This window comes from Pristis pectinata, chromosome 2, assembly GCF_009764475.1.
Source record: "Pristis pectinata isolate sPriPec2 chromosome 2, sPriPec2.1.pri, whole genome shotgun sequence".
Classification (NCBI taxonomy): Eukaryota; Metazoa; Chordata; class Chondrichthyes; order Rhinopristiformes; family Pristidae; genus Pristis; species Pristis pectinata.
Window position 1 is genome coordinate 63,135,675 of NC_067406.1, and position 27,922 is coordinate 63,163,596.

The 27,922-nt window shown below is 43.1% G+C and overlaps 1 protein-coding gene across 1 annotated transcript in view; it reads right to left on the minus strand.

Annotated features, from left to right (window-relative positions):
- Positions 1-1,345: 1,345 nt before the first annotated feature.
- The window catches only part of spata18 (spermatogenesis associated 18), a 47,318-nt gene continuing 20,741 nt past the window's right edge, over positions 1,346-27,922 (minus strand). Inside the window, exons 8-13 of the mRNA XM_052035921.1 lie at positions 18,492-18,650; positions 16,625-16,800; positions 10,572-10,695; positions 9,266-9,340; positions 6,847-6,895; positions 1,346-1,520 (exon numbers count right to left, since the gene is read on the minus strand). Coding sequence (XP_051891881.1) covers positions 1,513-1,520; positions 6,847-6,895; positions 9,266-9,340; positions 10,572-10,695; positions 16,625-16,800; positions 18,492-18,650 — 591 coding nt within the window. The 3' untranslated portion in view covers positions 1,346-1,512. The remainder of the gene's footprint in view (positions 1,521-6,846; positions 6,896-9,265; positions 9,341-10,571; positions 10,696-16,624; positions 16,801-18,491; positions 18,651-27,922) is intronic.

The window sequence follows — 27,922 nt, forward strand, 5'->3', positions numbered from 1 at the left end:
AAATGTGAATACTAATGATTATTAAAAGGGAAGTGTTCTTACCTCTTCCCTCTTTATTTCTATTAGGAAACAGTTCATTTTTGCATTATAGGTTAACATGTTGGATAAATAAGATATTACGAAACAAAAATTAGCAAACAGGATTTTCACATGAAGTACAATTAAACCACCAAAACAATAATAAGTATATTGATTGATTTAAAACTTATTTGATTTCAGTCAATGAAACTATTTTTTTACCCACAAGTTACATTCAGCACCATTTCCAAGCACTAAATGCCTGGATTTCAACAGTACAGCAAGAGTTTGTTTAATGGTGACAGAAGCTGTCCACAGGGGAGACATCAACCATGGAGAAGGAAATAGAGGGTTAAGTTTTCAGGTCAATGACTTTTCTTAAGGAATTCTGATGAGTCATTGGTTTGAAATGTTAACTTTACCTTCCTCTCTCCACAGATGCTGCCTGACCAGCTGAATGTTTCTAGCATTTTTTGATTTTATCTTGGAAGTCCAGCATCAGCGTCAGTTTACAGGGGTTGAGATAAATAAAACAATGAATTAAAGATTTTGAAAGAACATTTTGTTATTCCTAGAATAAGACTTGTTTGTTTTAATGTTTCAGTAAATTCTTTCAATACTTATCAATGTATTTTGTGATCACAGCAACTGCAGAAATCAGTATATTGTAGTTTTGACCATAACCAATAATAAATTATTTTTATAATCAGACAAGCTTACAGCACAGGAAGAGGCTTCTTAGCCTCTTTGAAGCAGCTGGCTCTTTGAATGACATATCCAGTTTATTTTCATACTCCAATTTTACCCCATTACCCTGAAAATTGGCCCTTTTCAAGCGCATATCCAATTTCCTTTGAACATTACAATGGAATTTAATTCCACCACATCAGCAGGCAGAAAATTCCAGATCATAGCAATTCTTTGTGTGAAAAAAAAACTTTTCCCCTCTGGTTCTTTTTGCCAATTATTTTAAATCCATGACTCCTGGTTTATCAACCAGTGATATGGAAAACCCTTTCTCCCTGCTATCAAAACCCCCTATTTGTTTACTCAATAAAGAACGATTCCCTTGCATACCACTCCACCCCTGGCATCATTTGGTAAACCTCCTTTGCACCCTCACCAGGTTCTTGACACTCTTCCTAAAGTCTGGTACTCTAGCTGAGACCTAACCAGAGAGTCACAGGGCATGGACACAAGAGATTCTGCAAGATGCTGGAATCTGGAGCAACACACACAAAAAGTGCTGGAGGAACTCAGCAGGTCAGGCAGCAGCTATGGAGGGAAATAAACAGTCGACGTTTTGGGTTGAGACGCTTCATCAAGACTGGAAAGGAAAAGGGTAGAAGCCAGAAGGTGGTGGTCAGGGAGGGGCACAAGAGATTCTTATTCTGGCTTCTGCACATATTTGCTTCTGTCAATAAAACTGCTTTTGGCATTACTTGGGAAGCTTTCAGAAGTCTATCAACCTGTTAATTCTTCAACTTTGGTCCTTCAGTGTCCTGGTTAAGAAGAAAAAACATCAAGCGTTAACTTATTCCAGGTGGGCTCTCTGGTTTGACAATAATTCCTACATTTCTGTGGGTCAGCTTATCTGCCATAAAGAAAATGTCAAAATTAAAGTTAAAATACCTGTGAGTAAAGAGTACTATACACCAGTGGCTGGAATGCTTTAACCCGAGTTAAGTATTGCATTATTTTTATAGAACCATAGAACAATACAGCACAATACAGGCCCTTCGGCCCAATATGTTGTGCCGCCCTTCAAACCACACCTAAGACTATCTAACCCCTTCCTCCCACATATCCCTCTATCTTAAATTCCTCCATATGCTTATCTAACAATCTCTTGAACTTGACCAATGTATCAGCCTCCACCACCACTGCAGGCAGCGCATTCCATGCACCAACCACTCTCTGGGTGAAAAACCTCCCTCTGACATCTCCCTTGAACTTCCCACCCATTATCTTAAAGCCATGTCCTCTTGTTTTTAGCATTGGTGCCATGGGAAAGGGGCACTGGCTGTCCACTCTATCTATTCCTCTCAGTATCTTGTATACCTCTATCATGTTTCCCCTCATCCTCCTTCTCGCCAATGAGTAAAGCCCTAGCTCCTTTAGTCTCTCCTCATAATCCATACTCTCTAATCCAGGCAGCATCCTGGTAAATCTCCTCTGCACCCTTTGTGGCCTAACCAGAGCTTTGTAAAGCTGCATCATTACTTCGCGGCTCTTAAACTCGATCCCACGGCTCATGAAAGCCAACATCCCATAAGCTTTCTTAACTACCCTATCCACCTGTGAGGTGACTTTCAGTGATCTGTGGATATGAACCCCCAGATCCCTCTGTTCCTCTACACTGCCCAGAATCCTGCCATTTACCTTGTACTCCGCCTTGGAGTTTGTCCTTCCAAAGTGTACCACCTCACACTTCTCTGGATTGAATTCCATCTGCCACTTGTCAGCCCAGCTCTGCATCCTATCAATATCCCTCTAAGCTTTGACAGCCCTCCACACTATCCACACCACCACCGATCTTTGTGTCATCTGCAAACTTGCTAACCCACCCTTCCACCCCCTCATCCAAGTCATCTATAAATATCACAAAAAGTAGAGGTCCCAGAACCGATCCCTGTGGGACACCACTAGTCACAGCCCTCCAATCTGAATGCACTCCCTCCACCACAACCCTCTGCTTTCTACAGGCAAGCCAATTCTGAATCCACACTGCCAAGCTTCCCTGGATCCCTTGGCCTCTGACCTTCTGAAGAAGCCTACTATGCAGAACCTTATCAAACGCCTTACTAAAATCCATGTAGACCACATCCACTGCACTACCCTCATCAATCTTCCTGGTCACTTCCTCAAAGAACCCTATCAGGCTTGTGAGGCAAGATCTTCCCTTCAAAAAACCATGCTGGCTGTCCCTAATCAGTCCATGATTCTCTAAATGTTCATAGATCCTATCTCTTAGAATCCTTTCTAACAGCTTACCCACCACAGATGTAAGGCTCACCGGTCTGTAATTCCCTGGACTATCCCTACTATCTTTTTTGAATAAGGGGACAACATTCGCCACCCTCCAATCCTCCGGTACCATCCCCGTGGACAACGAGGACTCAAAGATCCTAGCCAATGGTTCAGCAATCTCCTCCCTCGCCTCACGAAGCAGCCTGGGGAATATTCTGTCAGGCCCCGAGGACTTATCTGTCCTCATATTTTCTAACAACTCCAACACATCCTCTCTTGATATCTACATACTCTAGAACATTACCCTCACCAACACTGTCCTCAGCATCATCAAGACCCCTCTCCTTGGTGAATACTGAAGAGAAGTATTCATTGAGAAGCTCACCCACTTCCACAGCTTCCAGGCACATCCTCCCACCTTCGTCTTTAATCGGATCTACCTTTACTCTAGCCATTCCTCTGCTCTTCACATAGTAGAAAAAAGCCTTGGGATTCTCCTTAACCCTACTCGCCAAAGCCTTTTCATGCCCCCTTCTCGCTCTCCTCAGCCCTTAAGTTCCTTCCTTGCTACTCTATATTCCTCACGAGCCCTGTCTGATCCTTGCTGCTTACACCTTATGTATGCTGCCTTCTTCTTCCTAACTAGTTGTTCCACCTCTCTCATCACCCATGGTTCCTTCACCCTGCCATTCCTTCTCTGACTCACCAGAACAAATTTATCCCTAACATCCTGCAAAAGATCCCTGAACATCGACCACATCTCCATAGTACATTTTCCTTCAAAAATGTCATCCCAATTTACACTCCCAAGTTCTCACCTTATAGCCTCATAATTTGCCTTTCCCCAATTAAATATCTTCCCATCCTCTTTGCTCCTATCCCTGTCCATGACAATTCTAAAGGTTATGGAGCAATGGTCACTGTCCCCCAAATGCTCACCCACCGATAGATCTGTCACCTGTCCTGGTTCATTACCTAAAACTAGATCTAATATGGCATTCCCTCTAGTCGGCCTGTCTACATACTGTGACAGGAATCCGTCCTGGACACACTTAAACTCCACCCCGTCTAAACCTTTGGCACTAAGTAGGTGCCAATCAATATTTGGAAAGTTGAAGTCTCTCATTATAATAACCCTGCTATTTTCGCACCTTTCCAAAAACTGCCTCCCAATCTGCTCCTCAGTATCCCTACTGCTGCCGGGGAGCCTATAGAATACTCCCAGGAGGGTAACTGCTCCTTTCTTTTTCCTAATTTCCACCCATACTGACTCTAGAGAGGATCCTTCTACATTATCCACCCTTTCTGCAGCTGTAACTATGTCCCTGACCAGTATCGCCACCCTTCCTCCTCTTCTCCCCCCCTCCCTATCCCTTTTAAAACACTGAAAACCAGGAATATTCAATATCCATTCCTGCCCCAATGTCAGCCATGTCTCTGTAATAGCCACAATATCGTAGTCCCATGTACTTATCCAAGCTCTCAGTTCATCTCCCTTATTCCTGATGCTTCTTGCATTTAAGTAAATGAACTTTTGCCCATCTACCTTACTACTTTTGTAGCCTGTACTCTGCTTCTCCTTCCTCAAAGCCTCTCTACCTGTCAGATCTGACTTTTCCCCATCCCCTTCTTCCTCTGACCTACTCCTCCGGTTCCCTTCCCCCTCGCAATCTAGCTTAAACCCTCCTGAACCATCCTACCAAACCTGGCTGCAAGGATATTGGCCCCCCTCAGGTTAGAGTGTAACCCGTCCTCTCTGTACAGGTCTCACCTTCCCCAGAAGAGATCCCAATGATCCAAAAATCTAAAACCCTCCCTCCTGCACCAACTTCTCAGCCACGCATTTATTTGCCATCTCCTCCTATTCCTACCTTCACTATCACGTGGCACTGGCAGCAATCCCGAGATTGCTACCCTTGAGGTCCTGTTCTTCAGCCTTCTGCCTAGCTCGCTAAACTCACTTTTCAGGACCTCATCCCTCTTCCTACCTATGTCGTTGATACCAACATGAACCATGACTTCTGGCTGTTCTCCCTCCTGCTCTAGAATCCTGTGGACCTGATCAGTGACATCCCAGACCCTGGCACCTGGGAGGCAACCTACCGTCTGGGATTCATGCTCACTGCCACAGAACCTCCTATCTGTTTCCCTGACTATCGAGTCCCCTATCACTACTGCCTTTCTCTTCTCCTCCCTTCCCTTCTGAGCAGCAGGACCGGTCCCAGTGCCATAGACCAGGCTACTGCTGCTAGGCCCCGGCAGGTCATCTCCATCAACAGCTTCCAAAGCGGAAAACCTGTTACTGAGGGGAACAGCCTCCAGGGTCCTCTGCTCTCTCTGCCTGTTTGTTTTCTTTTTCCTTTTCCCTCCCCTGACAGTCACCCTTCTATCTACTTCCTGGACTCCAGAAGTACCTGCTCTAAGGGGGGGTGACCGTTTCCTGATGTACAGTATCTACATAACTCTCCCCCTCCCTGATGCTGTGCAGTGTTTGAAGCTGCAATTGCAGCTCATCAATTCTGAGTCGAAGTTCCTCCAGCCTCAAGCACTTACTGCAGTTGTGGCCATCGTGGACCACAACAAGGTCCACGGGCTCCCACATCAAGCAGCTGCAGCACACCACCATGTCCTCCATCTGAACTAATTCTCTTTTTTATTCCCCCTAGTTTTTCCTACTTAAAAATTTATAAACAGGTAACAGGTAAAACCTTACCTTTACCTACTTACCAGCGATTCACCCGCCTTGCCCCTTTACGCCGAAGCCCCTTAAGCCAAAGCCCAACCACTCTGCTCCCTCTCACTCAGCTGCCTGCTCTGACACTGTCCACTGGATATGGCGGTTTGCTTTTTAACCTGCTGACGTCACGTGCCTGCGCAGTCCAGCCCCCACTATTCCCGATTAAAACTTATATAAAAACTTATAATGTATTACAGTGGATGATAAGTGGTTTTACACCTGTAACATGTAAGCTTTGTTCATCTTAAAATGCTTTAAATTTGGCTGTGGAGTTATGAGATGGTAAACAGTCTGTCAGGGATGTGATTAAAGTGGGAATGGTACTTTCATACACACTTGCAAAATAGACAGATTGGAATCAAGGAAGAATTGATTGTGTACATATTTTGGTTTCTTTTCCCCCTATTTCAATCACAATGATCACAATGTACAGCCATGTCACACCAGTGCCTACATCACTGAAAGAGGCATCCCTGATGGAATGACAATCCCTAAAGAAAGTTCTGTTCAGGCAATGTCTATGGTCATCTGTTGATGCACACGTGAAACCAAACACGTGAAAAGGGTCTTGGTGCTGGTCCTCTAGCTGTAACCAATTGTAGGTTTGGTCTTGGAGAGAACACATCCTCCAGCTCCAGGGCAAACCAAATGTGTTAATAGCTACTTTCTTTATGTTAATTATTCCATCTCTGGCATTTGGGACACAATCAATACTGTGTCAGGATGGCAGCCAGAATTCTTGATATTATGGCAGCAGCATGATGTTTGATGAATATTGGCACACTTATTATTATCCTTGTGCCCACTTTTTATTCAAATGATCATCCAAATATACTGCCAATATTCATGTTTGAAGTTGGTTCGTATTTCTTCAGGAGCCCATCACTGGTCCTCTTAGCCTTACACCAGCCCTTAGCCTTTTTCACCCTCGCTAAACATATAGGCCAGTGAGTGCACATTTTGGCTAGCACCTGTATTAAAGTAATGTGCAAAGGAGTTTTATGCAAGTGCATTAACCAGCCTGCTGCCTGAGGGTTGAACCACTGATGGTTACATCAGATATTCAAGAATCAACGTCTAAATCATTCCAGATTGTAACATTAAAAACATTTTGCACTTACTGGGACTAATGCTCCGTCTGACGGGGGAAGGGCTTCGGCTCCGGGATGACTGGAAAACACAAGGCATAAGAGATGTCAGTTCCCAATCTTGTAAAATAATTGCACTCTTACTGCATGAGCTGGGAAATGGTTTAAACAAAATACAAGAAGCATACTTGAAAATGGTTACACTCATCAAACCTGTGCAGGCAACTTAGCCAGTGCAGATGCTAGAAATCTGAAATAAAAGCAGAAAAGCTCAGCAGGTCAGGCTTTAATCAATGGAAAGAGAAACAGTTAATGTTTCAGGTCCAAGGCAATGCATCAGACAAAATGTCTTGGACCCGAAAGGATAAATATTTCTCTTTTTACAGATGCTGTCTGACCTGCAGACTGTTTCCAGCATTTTCTGACACCGAGACAGGGTGGTTTACTCAACATAATAGGTCTTAGCAGAGCTCATTTGGAGCTGCCTTCCAAATATTGACTGGGCAACCACACCACACTAATCCTGTTATTAATGTTACATCCATATTGATGTGGATAAGCCTAATGCAGGTTTCTATACATGATACATTATTAAACTTATATTGCAGGTTACCACAATTCCCAGAGACAGAGTAAATTGGTAAATTAGTTTATTATTATCACGTGTACCGAGGTACAGTGAAAAACCTTGTTTTGCATGCCATCCATACAGATCACTTCATTACAACAGTGCATTGAGGTAGTACAAGAAAAACAATAACAGAATGCAGAATTACAGTGTTACAGTGTTACAGAGAAAGTGCAGTGCAGGCAGACAGACAATGAGGTGCAAGGACATAACAAGGTAGATCGTGAGGTCAAGAGTTCATCTTATCGTACTAGGGGACAGTTCAATGGTCTCATAGCAGTGGGATAGAAGCTGTCCTTGAGCCTGGTGGTATAAGCTTTCAGGCTTTTATACCCTCTGCCCAATGGGAGGGGGGAGAAGAGAGAATGTCTGGGGTGGGTGGGGTCTTTGATTATGCTGGCTGCTTTACTGAAGCAGTGAGTAGTGAGAGCATGTTCTCTGTATTCATCACTAACCAGAACTAGTTAACTCAAGAGTGATAACAACAATACAAAGCAAACCCAGATAAATTGCTGCTGTGGCCTTTGTATAGGTGATCTGTGTTAACGCTTTTCCTCTATGACTATTCCATCTGCAATTCAGAGTGCTCCACCTCTTCAACAACTGTGGTTCTGATTTTGTAAAGTTTTGCCACACTAAGTTTAGTTCATCAAAACAGACAGAGCTTCTGCAGTTAACAGGAATACCAAGCTATGAGAAATTGAACTGGTGGAACGCATAAGCATTGCTACGGATCCATATTTAATTGAATGAGACCCCTTCTGAATCTTGGAGACCCAAGTGAAGGCAGATGCCGAAATCTGGAGCAACAAACAAGTTACTGGAGGAACCTGGCAGGTTAGGCAGCACCTGTGGAGGGAAATGGACAGTCAATGTTTCGGGTCAAAACCTTTCATCTGGATGATGAGGAGGAGTCTTGACCCAAAACGTTGACTGTCCATTTCCTTCCACCAATGCTGCCTGACCCAGAATTTCTCCTGTATCTTGCTTGTTGCCCCTGTTGAATATTGTGGTTTCCTCACTGCTTCCTAGGTAACAATGCTGCATTGCAATTTGAGCAGCGGTAGGCAACCTTGGTTCAATGTTTTGTAAAGACGATATGTATTTGTATTCTTTTAAAGTCTTTAATTAGTAAGTCAGTTTTTCCCCCTTCTTGTGCAGAAAAAGCTATAAACTATTAACAGAAATTGAATACACAACAATTGCACAGAGGCAAGGAAGATGAAAAGCAGTAGATAATCTGTCCCTTGCAGTTCCCATTTACTTCAAAATAGATCAACTAAAAATATTTTTTTTAGAAAATGGGACTGAGAGCAGATTGCATGCAGGTAACACAATTGGATAATGGAAGACTCACAAAACTGGTTAGTTGTTAATGTAAATAATTGAGATGAAGATTTTTAACTGACCAGTATTTGCATTTGTTGTTCAGTTTCAGCTGGAAACTAAACTGACATATAATAGTTTAAGGGAGTGAATGCCAGACAAAGCAACAAAAGGCTTGTTTGAAATATCATAGGCACATGATTCTGGTTTCTCATTGAATTTGCCCCACTAATTCTTGCACTGCAGAGCAGAACACTCTGACCAGGCCAATTGTAAGTCACTGTGTTATCTGTACTTGCTTCCTGCACACAGTATGATTTACAGATCCAATCAAAAGTAATGGCGGAAACCATCTATTTGCTGCAGCAAAAGATGGGATAAAAAGAAATTACGTTTAAGAAACACACACAAATATGCATTAACTATATCTGTTAGGCTTTGGTTAAATCCTGTGCATCTAAAGTTGTATACTTGGAGTCACATTTCAAAATAACCTACCAGACCACGGGCTGGACTGGTGGAACGAGAACGAACCGGACTGGAACTCCTGCTTCGGCTTTTACTGGGTGCCCACTGAATCAATAAAAAATACAGAAAGATTATCAAGAAAGGTAGACTCTTGCCATACATTTGAAATAATTCTATCATTCCACATTATCAGAGTATAATTCAGTAAAGCTCCCAAACAAAGTAGAATATCAGTGCCATTGAAATCTTGTCAAAGAGAAGGCAAGGTTGAAGGAGAATTTGTCCCTCCCCCCAAAAGTACTCTCCCAATTTATATGCAAGGATTTTCTTTTAAATGAGTGAGGTCTCTCTCCTGCCATCATCAAGAGGCTACTTTGAATCTTAGATCTGCTCCACTCAAATAGCAGTGACCACAACTTCAGAACAGCCTGAATATCTGATAGCAGTTGCAAAGCCCCAGTAAATCATTTTAGAGACTAGGAATGCAGCGTCCTCACCATGGCTTGCTGAGTTATAGCAGAAGGTAAAATATTTATAAAAAGCCAATTTTATTATTATATAAAAGGTACTGCACACAAAGTTCACATCTGTTTTTCAGGATCAGATCATGACTGTGAAGCAAACAACCATCAGGTTTAATTTATCTAGAAAGAAAGCAGTAATAATTGAATCCAGTTACTTGCTACCAAGATAATGGAAAAATATGGAGTTAATGAGGAACAAGATAGCAGCACATGTGCCTTACACAAAATGTCAGTCCAGATGTTGTTATCTACAGTGTTACCTATTTGAGAACATTGATTGTTAACTAATTATCAATTTGGGTCATCTCCAACTGGAGTTACCAGCTGATGGCTGGAAACTCTCAGGAAATAAACCTTTAAAATAGTCTTGCACTGAAAGTTTTATATAAAAAAATGTTGCAAGTCTTTATTAAGGCTAAGGCTGCAATAATGATCTGTAGCCCATTTAATACAATAAAATATTCCAAGGTGGTTCACAGGAAGTATTCTCAAACAAAAATTGATCCCAAACTACACATGGGGACGTTAGTACAGATGACCAAAAGCTTGGTCAAAGAAGTAATGTCCCACAATTAAGGGAGAGAATTCTAGAGCTTAGGACCCAGGCAGCTGAAAGCACAGCTACTAATATTGCAGCAAAAGGAAATTAATGGTGTGAAGTGGCCAGGTTTGGATTATTGATCCTGGAGAATCATAGGGATGGAGGAGGATCCAGTGGTAGGAAGCAGCAACTGCATGAAGGGGTTTGAAAGCAAGGATGGGAATTACTAGCCACACTTGGCTGTCCTTCACCAAGCAACTACTCTACTTACCAGAGCTCCTCTCTTTGTGAATGCTTCGCCCTTAGCAATAACAGTATCATTTTCTACCAGGGCTGGCCAGATGTGATAAACCACCAGGGGAGCAGTAAAATCAGAGTCATAGCTGCGGCGATACCTGGGAGGGGCAAGAAAAATTGTTACTCGAGGGGTGATGATGGTCCTTGCGGGAAGAACAGCACCAAACAGGAATATAAACCTGTCACCAATACACACAATATGGAAGTCAGGAGAAGTGACTTTACACAGTCATTTTCATTTTGAGATTGCTAGATTTTGTTGCAGACGCAAGATCAGTCTTCCAGAGAGTGAACCCGCAGAAAGCATCTGGCCCGGATGGTGTCCCTGGCCGTGTTCTCAGATCCTGTGCAGATCAGCTGGCGGGGGTATTTGCAGACATTTTTAACCTCTCCCTGCTTCAATCTGAGGTTCCCACCTGCTTTAAGAAGACCACTATCATCCCGGTACCTAAGAAAAACAAGGTAACATGCCTTAATGACTACTGCACAGTGGCTCTGACATCCGCCATCATGAAGTGTTTCGAGAAGCTGGCTATGGCACGCGTTAACTCCAGCCTGCCAGACAACCTCGACCCACTGCAATTCACCTACCGCTGAAACAGGTCTGTGGCGGATGCCATCTCCCTGGCCCTACACTCATCTCTGGAGCATCTGGACAGTAAAGAGACCCAAGTTAGACAATTGTCTATTGACTACAGCTCTGCCTTCAATACTATAATTCCAAGCAAACTCATCTCCAGAGTTCTAGACCTGGGACTTAATACCTCCCTTTGTAACTAGATCCTTGACTTCCTGACCAGCAGACTGCAATCAGTGAGGATAGGCAGCGATATCTCCGCCACAATTATTCTCAACACTGGTGCCCCACAAGGCTGTGTCCTCAGCCCCCTACTCAACTCCCTATACACTCATGACTGCGTGGCCAGATTCTGCTCTAACTCCATCTACAAGTTTGCAGATGATACCACCATAGTAGGCTGTATCTCAAATACCGATGAGTCGGAGTACAAGAAGGAGATAGAGAGCTTAGTGACATGGTATCATGACAACAACCTTTCCCTCAATCTCAGCAAAACAAAAGAGCTGGTCTTTGACTTCAGGAAGGGGGTGGTGCACATGCTCCTGTCTACATCAATGGTGCTGAGGTCGAGAGCTTCAAGTTCTTAGGAGTGAACATCAATAGCCTGTCCTGGTCCAACCACATGGACACTACAGCCAAGAAAGCTCACCAGTGCCTCTACTTCAAGAGGCTAAAGAAATTCGGCATGTCCCCTTTGACCCTCACCAATTTTTTAAATTGATGCACCATAGAAAGCATCCTATACAGATGCATCACGGCTTGGTATGGCAACTGCTCTACCCATGACCGCAATAAACTGCAGAGTTGTGCTGAGCTGTGTCCACATCATGGAAACCAGCATCCCCTCCACGGACTCTGATTATGTTGGCTGCTTTACTGTAGACAAAGACCCCACCTACCCTGGACATTTGCTGTTCTCCCCCTCCCATTGGGCAGAAGATACAAAAACCTGAAAGCACTACCACCAGGCTCAAAGACAGCTTCTATCTCACTGTTATAAGACTATTGAATGGTTCCCTAGTACAATAAGATGGACTCTCGACCTCACAATCTCCTTCATTATCACCTTGCACTTTATTGTCTATCTGCACTGCACTTTCTCTGTAACCGTAATATTTTATTCTGCATTCTGTTATTGCTTTACCTTGTACTACCTCAATGCACTGTTGTAATGAAGTGATCTGTGTGGATGGCATGCAAAACAAAGTTTTTCACTATACCTCAGTACATGTGACAATAATAAACCAATTTACCAATTTCAATGAGGCATAGCTATAACAAGAGTCTGTTTCAAAATATATGGACCCAAGTTAGTTGGATGAAGTTAATACTGTTTAACCATTAAAGTCATAGAGCCATACAGCATAGATATATGCCCTTCAGCCCAACCTGTCTATGCTGACTAATTTGCCTACCTGAGCTAGTCCTGTTTGCCTGCATTTGCCTCACATCCCTCTAAACCTTTTCTATCCATATATGTGTCCAAATATCTTTTAAATTTTATAATTGTACCTGCCTCTACCACTTCCTCTGGCAGCTCCTTCCACATGCCCACCACTGCCTGTGTGAAAAAGTTGCCCCTCAGGTCCCCTTTAAATCTTCCCCCTCTCACCTTAAACCCATGCCCTCCAGTTTTAGACTCCCCTACCCTGGGAAAAAGACTGATCTTTCACCTTATCTACACCCCTCATGATTTTATATAGCTCTAGAAGGTCATCCCTCAGCATCCTACACTCCAGGGAAAACAGCCCAGGCCTATCCAACCTCTCCTTACAACTCAAGCCCTCCAGTCCTCGCAACATCTTTGTGAATCTTTCCTGCACCCTTTCCAGCTTAATGGCATCCTTTCTATAAGCTAGGTGACCAGAACTGCATACAATACTCTAAGTGTGGTCTCACCAACGAACTGTACAGTTGTAATGTCCCAACTCTTGTCCCAATGCCTAGCCAATGAGCAGGAGGTACAGAAGCCCGAAGTCCCACACGACCAGGTTCAAGAACAGCTACTTCCCTACAACCATTCAGTTCTTGAACCAACCTGCATAACCCTAATCACTACCTTAGTGCAGCAACACAATGACCACTTTGCACTCAATGAACTTTTATTTTTTTGTTCTAAATGTGTTCGTTCTTGTATAATTTATGTTTTTCTTGTGAATGTTGTGTATCTGATCCTGTGTGTCAGTGATGCTGCTGCAAGTAAGTTTTTTTTTATTGCACCTGTGCACACATGTACTTGTGCATATGACAAAAAACTCAAAGTCAACTTTGAAGGCAAGTGTGTCAAGTGCCTTCTCCACCACTCTGTCTACCTGTGTTGCCATTTTCAGGGAAGTATGTACTTGTACCCCTTGGTCTCTCTGTTCTACAACACTCTCTAGGGCCCTATCATTAACTGTGCAAGCCCTGCCCTGGCTTAACTAACTAAAATGCAATACTTTGCACATGTCCGAGTTAAATTTCATCTGGCATTCCTTGGCCCACTTTCCCCAGATGATCTAGATCCTTATGTAATCTCAGATAACCTTCTTTATTGTCCACTATACCACAAATTTGGTGTCATCTGCAAACTTACTACCCAGGCTAACTACATTCTCTTTCAAATCATTAATATAGATGACAAACAAGGGACTCAGCACTGATCCCTGTGGCACACCACTGGTCGCAGGCCCCCAGTCTGAAAAACAACCCTCCACCCTCTGATTCCTTTCACCAAGCCAATTTTGTATCCAATTAGTTAGCTCAGTCTGGATCTCATGCGATCTTGCCTTCCAGATCAGTCTACCATGCAAGACCTTATTAATTTCACTGAAAGACCAAACTGGTTCAAGGGGCTGAGTGGCCTATTCCTGTCTGTTTGAATGGTTAGAATATCGAACTTGCTACCACAAATGATAGCAGAGACACTTATTGAGTTGCTCTTAAACACACAAGGAAGAAAGAAGCAGAAGGATGTGCTGACAGGGTTAGATAAAAGCAAACACTGTGGGTGGAGATTCCTGCGGAGCACAAACATTGGTGTCGACAGATGGGCTGACAGAAACAGACTGAATGTTCAGCACGGAATCAGACCATTATATGGAAAGATTTCCAACACACACTCAGCCTATCAATGTCAGAGTCGAGGCAGCTTTGTGAAGTTTGCCGACCAGTGCTTTTAGACTTTATTCATTTCTTGCACTGTTAGTGGATCTAATTTTAGGTATACACTCAGTTGTGTAATTTAAAGAATATAACAGCAATAGACTTGCTTTTGTATAATGTTTGTAATTTCAAAGTGACCTAGCAAGGTTTACATTTATTATCATAGTATGCTAGCGTGATTTGTGGGAAAAAAATACTGGAAGAACAGGCGAATAATGAATTAATTTTGGAAAGATGTGAAGCCTTTAAGCAACATTGAAAATAAAGCTGATAACTTAGATGTTAATTAGAGTCTGCAGCAAAATGGATGTGCAATGGATTCCATAATAATCAGGTCGGACAAAATGTCATCAACCTGAAAGGAAATATTCTACTGAATATTTCCAGCATTTTTCATTTTTATTTCAGCTCTACAGCATCTGTGACATTTTACTTTTGAATGCATCAAATAGTATCAATAGATAAGAAATCTTCTATAGAATTCACTCTTTACCTATAATACGAATCATGTAATATCATGGCATAATCTGTTATTAGTAGCTTTTAGAGTTGTCTTTTTGCAATATCACTTCTCCCTTGCATCATTGCAACATGATAATTAGATTCTTTGTTTGCTCTAGACTTTAATAAGATCCTAGTAACAAAAGCTGGCAATACAAGTCGAAGAGTTTGTGTTCATATTTTCTTGTCTGTTGTTTTTACATTATGCTTACAAATTTGAAATAAATAGGTTAACACTTAACAGCAAATAAAGGAAGGCTAGATAAATCGACAAAGCCTGTGACTACTACAAACACTAGTAATGATTTCTAGCTTAAAGGGTCAACAGTAACCAGTTAATTTGCTCAAAGGTATCACTGATTATCCTGTAACTCTAAACATGTAAAAGATGCCCAAGGAATATCACAGCACTGGCTATATGATGGAGGATCATTAATTCATAAAGCCAAAAACTGAAGTTTTAAGACAGATTGTTGCCATTTGCAAGTTAGTCACAATTCCCAACTGTATTAACTTAGCACAATTAATTTACCAAATACCGAGAAAATGGCAGTGAATCAAAACTATACGAGTTCCCCGTTTCTGATGTAATTAAAATTATGCTCATACTTCTAGGCCTTTTTCCTCCCCAAAATTAGGGTATCATTCATGACCTATGAATCTTCAACATTCACTGGCTCTCAATAAATACAACACATGTCTGGTTTGACATGCTGGCTTTGCTTAAAAGACCATTTATTTACACAACCTCAGAACTTACTGAACTGCTTTTACAAGCAATGAAGTATTTTTAAAGCGTGGCTACTGTTATAACAAAGAGAAAACTGGCAGCCAATTTGTTTCATAGTGGGTTGTTCATCATGTTTTCTCCAGGTGTGTGGGAGGCAATACCAGTATCCTCACTATAAACATAATGGTATAATCATTGCTCAAATCATCAACTTCCACACGCACACTGATTAAACACATCTTTACTTCAACAGTTGTTCCAGCCCCTTCAATGTTTCTTACATCACAAAACTCTTGAACACTGAATGAGCAAAAGTATCCTCCAACTGAATACTGGGAATATTGATGAGAATTGCAACTCGTGTCCACTAGTCACTTACTCCACCCTCTTCACAGCAACCGTCCCAACTGAACCGGACTGGTTATTCCCTAGATGTCACATTTGATCCAAGTTGAGCTTTGGACCCTACTTATATCCATTTACTGCTATTTGCTGCTAAAACCTTCAACGATGCCTTTGTTACTTATAGAACAGATAATACCAGTAGACTCTGAAGCCCCTGCTCATTCTACTTCCTAGAAACTGGATCATCTGAAAATCTGCTGTCTAAACTCGTACTGAGTCTCTTTCACCCATCACTCATTGTCCCTTAACTTACATTACCTCAGAGTGAAGTACGGTCTCAGATTTTAAACTTCTGTTTTCAAATGGCCTTAGCCCCTCCCCATCTCTGCAACCACCTCAAGTACACTTCAAATACCTGCTCTCCACCAATTCTGAACTCTTGTTCATTACTATATTTAATGGCTCCACCATTATTGCTCTGATTTTCAATTATCATCACTCTCAGCTCAAGGATTCTTTCCCAAACGCCTATCTCAATAACTCTCTACTCCTTAAATTCGATCTCTGAACAAATTTGTGACCATCTGTCCTCATATCTCCTTGTATAGCTGGGTGTGAATTTTTAAATTCAGCAATGCTCCCATGAATCACTTTGGGATGTTTCACTTCAATAAAAATGCTATATTAGAGTTTGCTCCTGTTGTGATACAATGGAAGGCACTCTTACTTATTCTCATTGAAGAGTTCACCATCCGCCGTGAAGGCTATGTCAAGTGGGGGCTCCAGTGTCTGCATGGCAAAGGCTACACGACAAATTTCACGGATAAAACTGCTGATCAATATAAAGTCAACTTCGGGCAGGATGGAGATCTTTGGATGGACGCTAATGCTACGGATCACATCCTGTTGAAATACAAGTTGATCTTTTTAAATGGGCTGTCCTGCAGCAAAACATGTCCAATCCGATATAAAAGTCTCACAAGTTACTGATGAATTGTTTGTCTCTTATATCACAACAAGATACAGTTGACATGTTCAACTCTGTAGACCAGTCAGAGTCATTGGCTGACTTGTAATTTTAGAAAAGTCATTGCAATAAGATAGAGTTCAGAGCCTACTGCTAAAAAGGAAGGACATTAGTGGTCATTTCAAAGAACAAGTTAAATTGAAAATATTTTAAATGGCGTGCATGCTCCAATATCCAAATTTTATTCAGTACATGAAAAAATCTTAGTTGAAAGATGGCAATTGGCCAGCATTTAGTCCTGACTTAGATTATCATAAAACAATGTCAACGTGGTTTTGTAAATGGTGACAATAAAAAGTGTGCATGTGATTATATTGTATTGTTGTTATACATCAAGAACCCTCACCCTGAAATTAATCTCACTACAATGTATGAAATAAGATAGTTGTGCACAATGCTGAGTCAATTATTGAAGAATGGGGAACCAGTGTCTCCTAGTATGGCAGCAAATATTGGGGTGCCAGAGTGTCTTACCATGTGGAGCTGGGGATTCAATTAAAATTGAAAAGGTATCCCAGACAATGGAATGCAGGTGGGAACTGCTTGCTCCACAGTTTGTGCCTTTTTCAGAATTCCATTTTGATCAGGAAAAGCAAGAATGCTTACTACCAGGACATTAGAATACATTATTCCATGTAGCATTAGTTGTTGGTCACTCCTGGACCAACCTTGCATTAGAGTGCTGCCTCCTCCTGGACCAAGTTTCAGCCTAGCACCAGTAATCTGACCCAGTTGGAACCCCTTTACTTGATTCAAGTTACCTGCTCTCCTTAGGCTCCCTATTGATTGCACAGTGCTGACGCCCACCCACTCATGATCTCAATGGATCTTCCAGCATGAACATGATTCAAGGCCTAATTCAAGCTCCAATCACAACCTTCTCCTCAGGCACCTTCCCAACCCCACTTTCTGGATGTCTTTCCCATTCCTGGAGGTGCAAGAATGTGAACTGTTAAATAGTAACCCTGATACCTTGGGCCTCTGGCACTGAACAATTGTGCAGCAGGTCTATGTCAAAACAGACATGGGCACATTGCACAACCACTTTAGTGCACCATTAAAGACACAGATGGATTTATAGGCCACTAAATCTTAACACTGGTGGTTTATGTGAATGCCTAATGAACCCAATACTTGGTCTTCTCATTTCTAATGGGACAATTAACATCTTATAAATGTAGTGAAGAAAAACATTGGATGTATGCATTTAATGTACACAAATTAACTATTACTTCCATCCTAGTTTTTGCTCACCAGTCATTCTGACTTTAAACCGTGCTGATGTGGTAAGATCAGCATTGCAAAAGAATAAGAGTATGTCTCTGCAAATCCTGAAGTTTTTCTAATCTACACGAATTCTAATATTATATAAGTATCAAAAACACAAATAGTGTGAGATAGGTTCAGAAATTCTGGGTTCAGTTTTTAGCTTCAGTATTTGGTTGGCATAAATTATTCAACTAAACCAATTTATCTTGTATAATAAAACACATACATGTAATTAATGGAATCAACAGTAAAAACTAGCACCTACAGTAAAACTGACACATCCTTTATTGATACATACATCAATGCTAGACTGGACATCATAGAGATCCAGGTTGCGAATGATGTAATCCATCACATTGTCATCCAGCGACTCTGGCCCAAGGTATGAAGGCGATAATGTTTTCCGTACTCGCAGTTTGAATTGTCGGAATGCCATTTTTGCTGCTTGAAAAGCCTCCTAAATTCAATGGGAGCAGAAGCATTCAGTTTAGACTCAATTCAGCCTGTACCATCTGATCCTTTGCAAGTCATTCCATTTTTGATATGTTTGCCTTAACAGACATTCATTGTGGTGCACTGATTTAAACAACCAGCTCATTCAGGTCTGTACTTCTCTCTCAAGTTACAAAGCATCATCCTCATAAGAAGAGAGATGGTCAAAACAAAAACAGAAAGTGCTGGAAATACTCAGCAGGTCAGGCCACAGCTGTGGGAAGAAAAACAGAGTTAATGGTTCAGGCCAGAGATCCTTCATCAGAACTGAAGGGACAAAAGCAGCTTGTAAAACAGCAGGGAGGGTGGGGGAGCGGTGGGATGTCTCTGATAGGGTAAAACCAGGGTAATCATGGGGATAAGCTGTAAACACGGTTGTCTGCTCATTGAGAGAATGGTAATAGCCAGGGAGCAAGAACACAGACAAAAGAACATGAATCAAAGAATGTAGTAGTTGCAAAATTCAGAGCAGAAGGACATGCCCAGCAGGTCAGGCTGGGCATGTCTTCCAATGAGAGCACGAGATAGGGAGAAAGACAGAGAGCATGAGTAAAAACGAAACCACAGCTGGGCTGATTATGGGAGATGGTCATGCTCGTCAATCATCCCAACCCCAGGACATCACTACACGAGACCTCCTTGGACTATTTACCTTCTTCATCAGTGACCTTTTCTTCAGCACAAGGCCAGAAGTGGGGACCTTTGCACAATGTTCAATTCCATTCCCAATTCCCCAGCAAATAAAGTAACCCACATGCACCAAGACCTGGACAACATTCAGTCTTGAGCTGGTAAGTAGCAAAGTAATGCTCAAGCCACAAAAGTGCTTGGCAATGACCATGTCTAAAAAGTGTCCAAGCAGTTACCCTTAACATACAATGGCACCATCATCATCGAGCTCCTCCACCAATGTCCTGGGGAGTCAGCAGTAACCAGAAATTTAATTGGACCAGCCACAGAACTACTGTGGCTAAAAGAGCAGGTCAGTGACTGGGTATCCTGCAGCGAGTGATTCACCTCCCGACATCAAGGCCTTTTCACCATCTACAAGACAGAAGTTGGGGGTGTGACAGAATACCCTCCACTTTCTTGAACAAGAGCAGCACCAACCATACTGAAGAAGCTTGACATCATACAGGCAGTGCAGTCCACTTGATCGGCATTTATCCTCCCCAAATTCCCTCCACTATCGATTCACCGTGGCTACAGTGTGCATCATTTTGACAAAATACACTTCTGTTGCTCGCGGAGGCCTCTCCGTCAACACCTCCCAAATCCTCTACCACCAGGAAGGGATAATGGTAACAGGAAGGTGGCAACTCCACCACCTGCAGGCTCCACACCAAATCACACACCATACTTGTCTTAGAAATATCTCAATGTTTATTTGTTGCTGGATCCAAATCCTGGCATTCCCCACTGAACATCTCTGTGGGAGTACCTTCACCAGAAGGACCGCAGCAGTTCAGGGCGGCAGCTCCTTATCACCTACAAGGGCAATTAGAGAAGGGCAATGAATGCTGGCTTTGCCAGCAAAGTCCAGATTCTCAAAAATGAATACGCATTTTAAAAAAATTTGAATTAAAAGAGGAAAATTATCTTTGTAGCACAGCCAACAACATTGTCAGAAATCTTTCATTTTCTGGTTATTCCTTCTGTGGTTGGCCACTGGACGGTTTCTTCTGTACACATGCACTCATGAAAAGTACAGAGACATGAAAATCTGGGATTTAATAGTTTTCTAACTTCAAAGGGTTTGGTAGGAGACCGACCACTTCCATTTGGGAGAAATAGTTCATTCATTAATTCAGTATGATTTACCATTTAACTTATACCCCAGTTGCTATTTTCCCCTTGATTGAAAGGCCATAGGACAATGCTGTACTGAAAAGGCTTCCTTCTAGCAACCCATGCCTCCACAACCAGGAAACTAAATTAACCCATGTGAATCACTGCTGCACACAGCTACGGCGGTAATACTTTATCTGCCCACACACCACTCCACATCCATCCCCACACTTCCTCATAGTCAAGATGAATCTTGAAATAATGTCTCAAAGATGTTAGGCAGCGAAAACCAGCAACGCTGGGTCTCTCTGCATTTTGACCAGTTCTTGGCTCATTACTCAACGTGGTGTCCAGAACAAAGAACTCACTGACCTAACACCCGAGTAGAGCTTCCAGCCCTCAAGTGAATGTGGAAATGAGGAGGAAGGTGTGGGTTTCTTTTACAGTAGACACTAGATCCTAGCTCCAAAACTTGGATATCAACACATAACTTGTGACTATAATAAGACCTCACAGAGACTACTTACTATGACTTCTGAAGACCAAATAGCATCCCAAAGCAACTCATCCAATTTAGAGTGAGCACCATTCACCACTCACCCAACATCTTAATCTGGAACAAATGTCAGATTGATCAGAAGTTAGAAACCTGAAAACAAATCCCTCTGTTGCTGGTAAAGGCTTAAACCTTCCATGCGATCTCATCACTATATTCCATCTCACCCCATTCATTTTAGAGTCATACAGCACAGAAACAGGCCCATCGGCCCAACTGGTCTATGCTGACCAAGATTCACATCTAAGCTCATTTGGCCCATATCCTTCTAAACTTTTCCTATCCATGTACTCGTCCATATGTCTTTTAGCTGTTGTTAATGTACCTGCCTCAACCACTTCCTCTGGCAGCTTGTTCCATATACTGACCACCCTCTCGGTGAAAATGTTGCCCCTCGGGTTCCGACAAGTACCTCCCCTCTCACCTTCAACCTATGCCCTCTAGTTCTTTATTCCAGTTCTTGTTTTCCAAGCAGTAAAATTTAGGTTTTTAGAGTTGGTGTAATCAACATCCCTTCTAGGTCTGATAAGGGTCACCAAGCTAGAACATTGACTGGTTTCTCTTTCCATGGATGCTGTTTGACTGGTTGAGTCCTTCTAGCATCCCCTCTCCAAAGTGTATCTTGTCTTAAACAAATGCTTGAATGCTCTACAATTACAAAATCTTCAAATGTTGGCTTAGATTCAGCACCAGTGGGAAGCTGTACATTTGGCACAGCTTTAAAGGAATTACCAGTTGCAGTATGAAACATCCTGTCACGCTAGGATAGAATTTTACTGTGCAAGAGCTTCTGGCCGCACACTTGAAAAGGCATTGGGAGCGGATACTCTGAAGGTCAATACCAAGAGCTAGGCTCAGAGGACCTGGATGCAATGCCACAAGAAATTCAATAACTGCATGAGTGGTCAAGGTCCACGAGTGTTTCTTCAAATGCCACATCTCTTCAAATGCACCAATATCCTCAGGCACCTCTCAGTTCATTACAATCTCAATCTCTATCACTCAGAACCCCAGACTTAAAACTGAAACGCTCCAGAACCTTAACACTTTCATCACTAAGGCGCACAAACATGCACCCTCACCAGCTTGCACAAAGAGCCATTTTGGCAGCTACGACAGCCACATCACCCATATACATTGGCCAATATTCTGCATTAATAGTCACACCGAAACTAATGCCCTTCACTATCAGTGCTCCATGTAACCGGCAGCAGCTTTGGGAATTCCACACGTTAGTAGTTTAATGTGTAGCTACTGTCACTGAATACTGCTCCTCTGCACTTTAGTGCCCTCTTTGCAGCCTCTCCAAATGGAATCAAGAGAAATCACATGAACTGCTGCAAATTTCAGTTTGTGAACTAATCCCATTGTTAAATCCCTGAAAATTATAGACTTTGTTATACAAGTTCTGTCAACGACTAAACCATAATTACTGCTTAAGAAAGCATGCAGTCATAAGATATGTACGTGCATTATTTCCCCACACAAATGTTAAAAGATGTTAACTGTTTGTATTTTTTTTAAATACTCTTTAGGCACTACAGGAAGAGGAAGCCGACAGTAATGATGAAGATACACTGTCACTTGATCTCACCCTTGCAGCCACTAACTCAGGTACTGCATTAAATTGTACTTGGTTTAGAGGATTATTTAGAATGGCACAGTGGTGCAGCTAGTGGAGCTGCTGCCTCACAGCTCCAGTGACCCCAAGTTCGATCCTGACTACTGGTGCTGTCTGCGTGGAGTTTGCACGTTCGTCCCGTGACTGTATGGGCTTCCCCCGGGTGCTCTGGTTTCCTCCCACACCCCAAAAATGTGCTGGCTGGTAGGTTAACAGGCCACTGTAAGTTGCCGCTAGTAGATAGGCGAGTGGTAGAATCTGGTGGGGGTGAGGATGGCAATGTGGGGAAAATAAAATAGGATCAATGTAAACGAGTGCTTGACGATCAGTGTGGTCAGAGGACTGGTTCCATGCTGTTCAACTCTGGGATCAGTTGACAGCAGGATGCGGACAATCTGTACACAGTGCAGTTACATTGGGTTAGTAATGAATTGACCTGTATGATTGGTATGCAAGACAAGTTTTTCCACTGTACCTTGGTACAAGTGACAATAGTAAACCAATATCAGGCATCTCGCTGGAAGGAGAGGATGCAAACAAGCTTTGGAGTTCATATCTGGGGGTGGGGTGGGGGGGTGGCGTGAACTACGGACTATGAAGCTGCAGAGAGCAGCCAACTGGTTTGTGCTCTGAGCTGCTCGATGAATTGCAGAGGCTGTGAGCCAACCTACAGTCAGTGTCGAGGACAGAGGAGGCTGGCACCAACTGGGGGCAGCTTGCAGCCCATCCTCTCTGGGGCAGACGTGGCGATGCTCATACCTGCACCGACATTGCAGCTTGGGCAGCAGCCAGCTGGTGTCCGAGTAGCGCGAGGAATGCTGCCATTGTGGCCAGGGGTTACTGTGCACGAAGGGGCGTGGTATGGGAAGTCGTGCTTGGTGCAGACATGCTGGGCCAAAGGGCCTGATTCTGTGCTGTACTGTTCTATGTTTCAGAGCAACACAAAAAGCGCTGGAGGAACTCAGCGCGTGGGGCAGCATCCATGGAGGGAAATGAACAGCCAACGTTTCGGGTCGAGACCCTTCATCTGGACTGGAAAGAAAGAGGGGAGATGGCCAGTGTAAAATGGTGGGGGACAGGGGTGGAGCGAGAGCTGGCAGGTGATAGGTGGATCCAGCTGATGGGGGTGATAGGCAGTGGGAAGGATGTCAGAAGCAGGGAGGTGATAGGTGGCAATGACAAAAGGGATGCAGATGATGGAATCTGACAGAGGACATGGAATGAAGAGAGGGAGGGGAACTAGTGGGTGAAGTGTGGATGGGTGATGGGGGCAGTTGCGGGAGAGAGAGCGAGATCTATGCATGTTCAATGCCAGTTTATCAGGATTGGTGAGACAGTGCTCCAGGGGACTGGCAAATGGCTACACTAACCTACCACCTTTTGTTAGAAAGGCAGGTTTCATCTTTCCACCCGTCACCCCTCCCGTGCCTTTGTTGCTAACCAGCCCAGAGTTCTGCTGCACTCACGGTAGAAGGTGCCAGCCAGTGTTGGGCTTTTGTACTCAGAGGTCATCCTGCAAGACCATGCGCTTCCTCCAACATCTCAGAGACATGCTGATTGGCAAATTACTTGCTGCTGTAAACCGCCCCTGGTGTAGATGGGAGAACCAGAGGGGATATAATGGATGCACAAGAGAGAATAGGATACAGAGCAATAAGTGCGGGGGAAATGGGATTCTGAAAGCTGGCATAAACTCGATGGGCCAAATTGCCTCCTCCTATCTGGTAAGGAAATACTGGACTTGCTGCCCATAGTCACACACCAACTGGATGTTGGTACCAGCATGGCATGCAACACCCATAATGCAATGCTTTGCAGTCAGTGACAACTGTTGGATTCAACTGTTTTAAGGAGTTTTTTTTTAAAACATGTATAGTGTTTAATACACCTCAAGTGGTTGCACAAGGAATGGCCACTTCCTAGCTTAATGGTTTGTCCATCAGGTGTTTTCTCATTAGTTGGTTTTGCCACAGGTATCTAATAGGTTTTGTGATTGGACTATTGTTAGCTAAGGAGTACCTCTTATCTCAGGTTTAAAAGGCGTTTTATGTTAATCACTGTCTTGTTCTATTTCTCTCTTGCCTCTATCTTGCCTCCATCTCTCTTGCTCACTTCCCTTCCCTGGCCCTAGCTCATCTTTAGTTCCTTTTGTCTCTGCTCATCTCCTAGTAGTAAAGCTAGTACCATGTGCTATGTGACTGTTCCTTTGTTTTAAACTTTTCCAGTAAAACTTTGTGAAGGACCAAGTTGTTTTCAACTCATTCTTCGACTCCTGAAAGAACCTACAGATTCGAAAATAACCAGATCCGACACAACCTATGTGATGGGGAAGAATGTGATCACCTCCTCCTGATTTAACACCCCATGCTGCTACACAAGTTCATGGGTCTGGCTAACATCATGTCTTAAATGTGCATAGCTAGACATTCCTTCACTGTCACTAGGTCAAAGTCCTGGAACTCCCTCCCCAATAGCATGTGGGTGTGTGATCACCTCTACGAAGCGAAGGTGAAGAGTAGTTAGCTCTCTTTGAACGGGGCTTATAAATGATATCCTTTACGCAACAGTCAGTGGACAGCAAGTGATAAACTGGAAGATGCTGTGAACATTTCCAGCTCCAGCCTGGAAGGAAACTGATTGGTTGTTCCAGTCATGCAGGCAGCCAATAGCAAGTTGACCCTTGCTCTGCTCCAAGGTTGCATTTGTGCCTGCAGAGGGTGGCAGCTTTCAGTGAGAACATCCTTAAAGATGCACACACATTGTTCCTTTCAGAGATTCAAGTAGCAGAACTGCTTCCTGAACATGCTGGGTGAACATAGTTATGAGAAGAGAGCACTTCTCCCCCTCCTCATCTTTTATTTTAACAGCCTTCTGCCCATCACACACACACACACCCCTCAAGTCAGAAGCCAACAGAATTTCCTTGAGCAGCTGTCACATGTAGACCTCTGCAACCTCAACCAGCTCTGGAAAGCACCAAACATTTGTAGCACAGCTGTAACAGCACCAGTGACTAGCCTGCAAGTAGTGGATAATCCATGTGAGAACTCATAGTGGGAGTTCTTTTGCTGATAACATGTTTTTTAAAAATATATATATATATTCATTCATTCATTCATTCAAGGGATGTGGGCTTCACAGGCTGAGCCAGCATTTAATTCCCTTAGTTGCCCTTAGGAAGGTGGTGGTGAGTTGCCTTCTTGAACCGCTTCAGTCCGTGAGGGGTAGGTATACCCACATGCTGTTGGGGAGGGAGTTCCAGAACTTTGACCCAGTGACAGTGAAGGAATGTATAGCCATGCATGTTTAAGACAGGATGTTAAACAGACGACCGAACTCAAGTAGCAGCATGAGTGTTAAATCAGCATTGCATTCTGGCCCACACCATGATCTGCCTACTCTGCATAGTTCCAAGCAGATTTCAGCACACAAAAACCACTACGCTCAGCAATATTGCGGCACAAGCCAATTTGACCTCTATCAGATCACAGACATCCGAATAAAACCGAGTCACTCCAGAGATCTACATCCAGAGATCAGAGATCTGCACTACCCCCTGGTTTTTACTCTAAGCAATAGACAATGAACTACTCCTCTCGGATCATCTCTCATGTACCATCTGTTCCCGATCACTAACCATCAAAACCATGCTGGTTGCCTTGTGTTGTGGAGCTGAAATAATGAACATTGCCCACAGGAACCAGAAGCAGCTGCTATTGGTTTATTATTGTCACTTGTACCGAGGTACAGTGAAAAGCTTGTCTTACAAACCGTTTGTACAGGTCAATTCATTACATGGTGCTGTTACATTGAGCTAGTACAAAGTTCATTGATGTAGTACAGGTAAAAACAGTAACAGTACAGAGTAAAGTGTCACAGCTACAGAGAAAGTGCAGTGCAATAAGGTGCAAGGTCACAAGGTAGATCGTGAAGTCATAGTCCATCTCATTGTATAAGGGAACCATTCAATAGTCTTATCACAGTGGGGTAGAAGCTGTCCTCAAGTCTGGTGGTACGTGCCCTCAGGCTCCTGTATCTTCTATCCGATGGAAGAGGAGAGAAGAGAGAATGTCCCAGGTGGGTGGGGTCTTTGATTATGCTGGCTGCTACACCAAGACAACAAGAGGTAAAGACAGAGTCCAAGGAGGGGAGGCTGGTGTCCATGATGCACTGGGCTGTGTCCACAACTCTCTGCAACTTCTTGCAGTCCTGGGCAGAGCAGTTGCCGTACCAAGCCATGATACATCCAGATAGGATGCTTTCTATGGTGCATTGGTAAAAGTTGGAGACAGTCAAAGGGGACAAACCAAATTTCTTTAGCCTCCTGAGGAAGTAGAGGCACTGGTGAGCTTTCTTGGCCGTGGCATCTATGTGATTTGACCAGGACAGGCTGTTGGTGATGTTCACTCCCAGGAACTTGAAGCTCTCAACCCTCTCAACCTCAGCACCATTGATGTAGACAGGTGCATGTACACCGCCCCCCTTCCTGAAGTCAATGACCAGCTCTTTTGTTTTGTTGACATTGAGGGAAAGGTTGTTGTCATGACACCATTCCACTAAGCTCTCTCTCCTTCCTGTACTCCGCTTCACTCATCGCTGTTTGAGATACCGCCTACAACAGTGGTATCATCTGCAAACTTGTAGATGGAATTAGAGCTGCAACCATAATATGGTCGGCACTGCCATCTAGTGCCCATATCATGGCAACTGCATGCAATCATACCTTAAAGAGCATCACTCCAATGGACAGATCCAAACTTTTGCACTAACAATATGGATGTTGTAAAATCTGAGAAATTCCCATTTAACACAGTTACTTAGCTGGTGAGTAAACAAAGCTCAATGCAGGGCACTACTAAGATCGATAAAGGGCACTGTGGTAATAAGAGCATGTAATTTGACCCACAACTTTGTCAATAAATTGAATAGCTGCTTAATGTATACAAACCAAAAGAGGCAGTTTGTATTAGTGAGATTTCAGAGAGATACTAAGTAAAGCTGAGACAACCATTAAGAGATCAGAATGTTTTCTCTGAGGCTCCACCACCCACACTCTCCCCATGTTTCTTCTCCCCCCCCCCACCCCCCACTGCAGGATTTTGGTTAACATTTAATAGAAGTTGCACAGCTTCTATCACAGCACAGGAAATATAATGTCCTCTAACTGGTCAATACTAACATTTATGGTCAACACATACTACCTTACCCTATCAGCACATCCTTTTTCATTTCTCTCACATCTGTCCAGCTTCCCCTTAAAGTCAATGCTTTG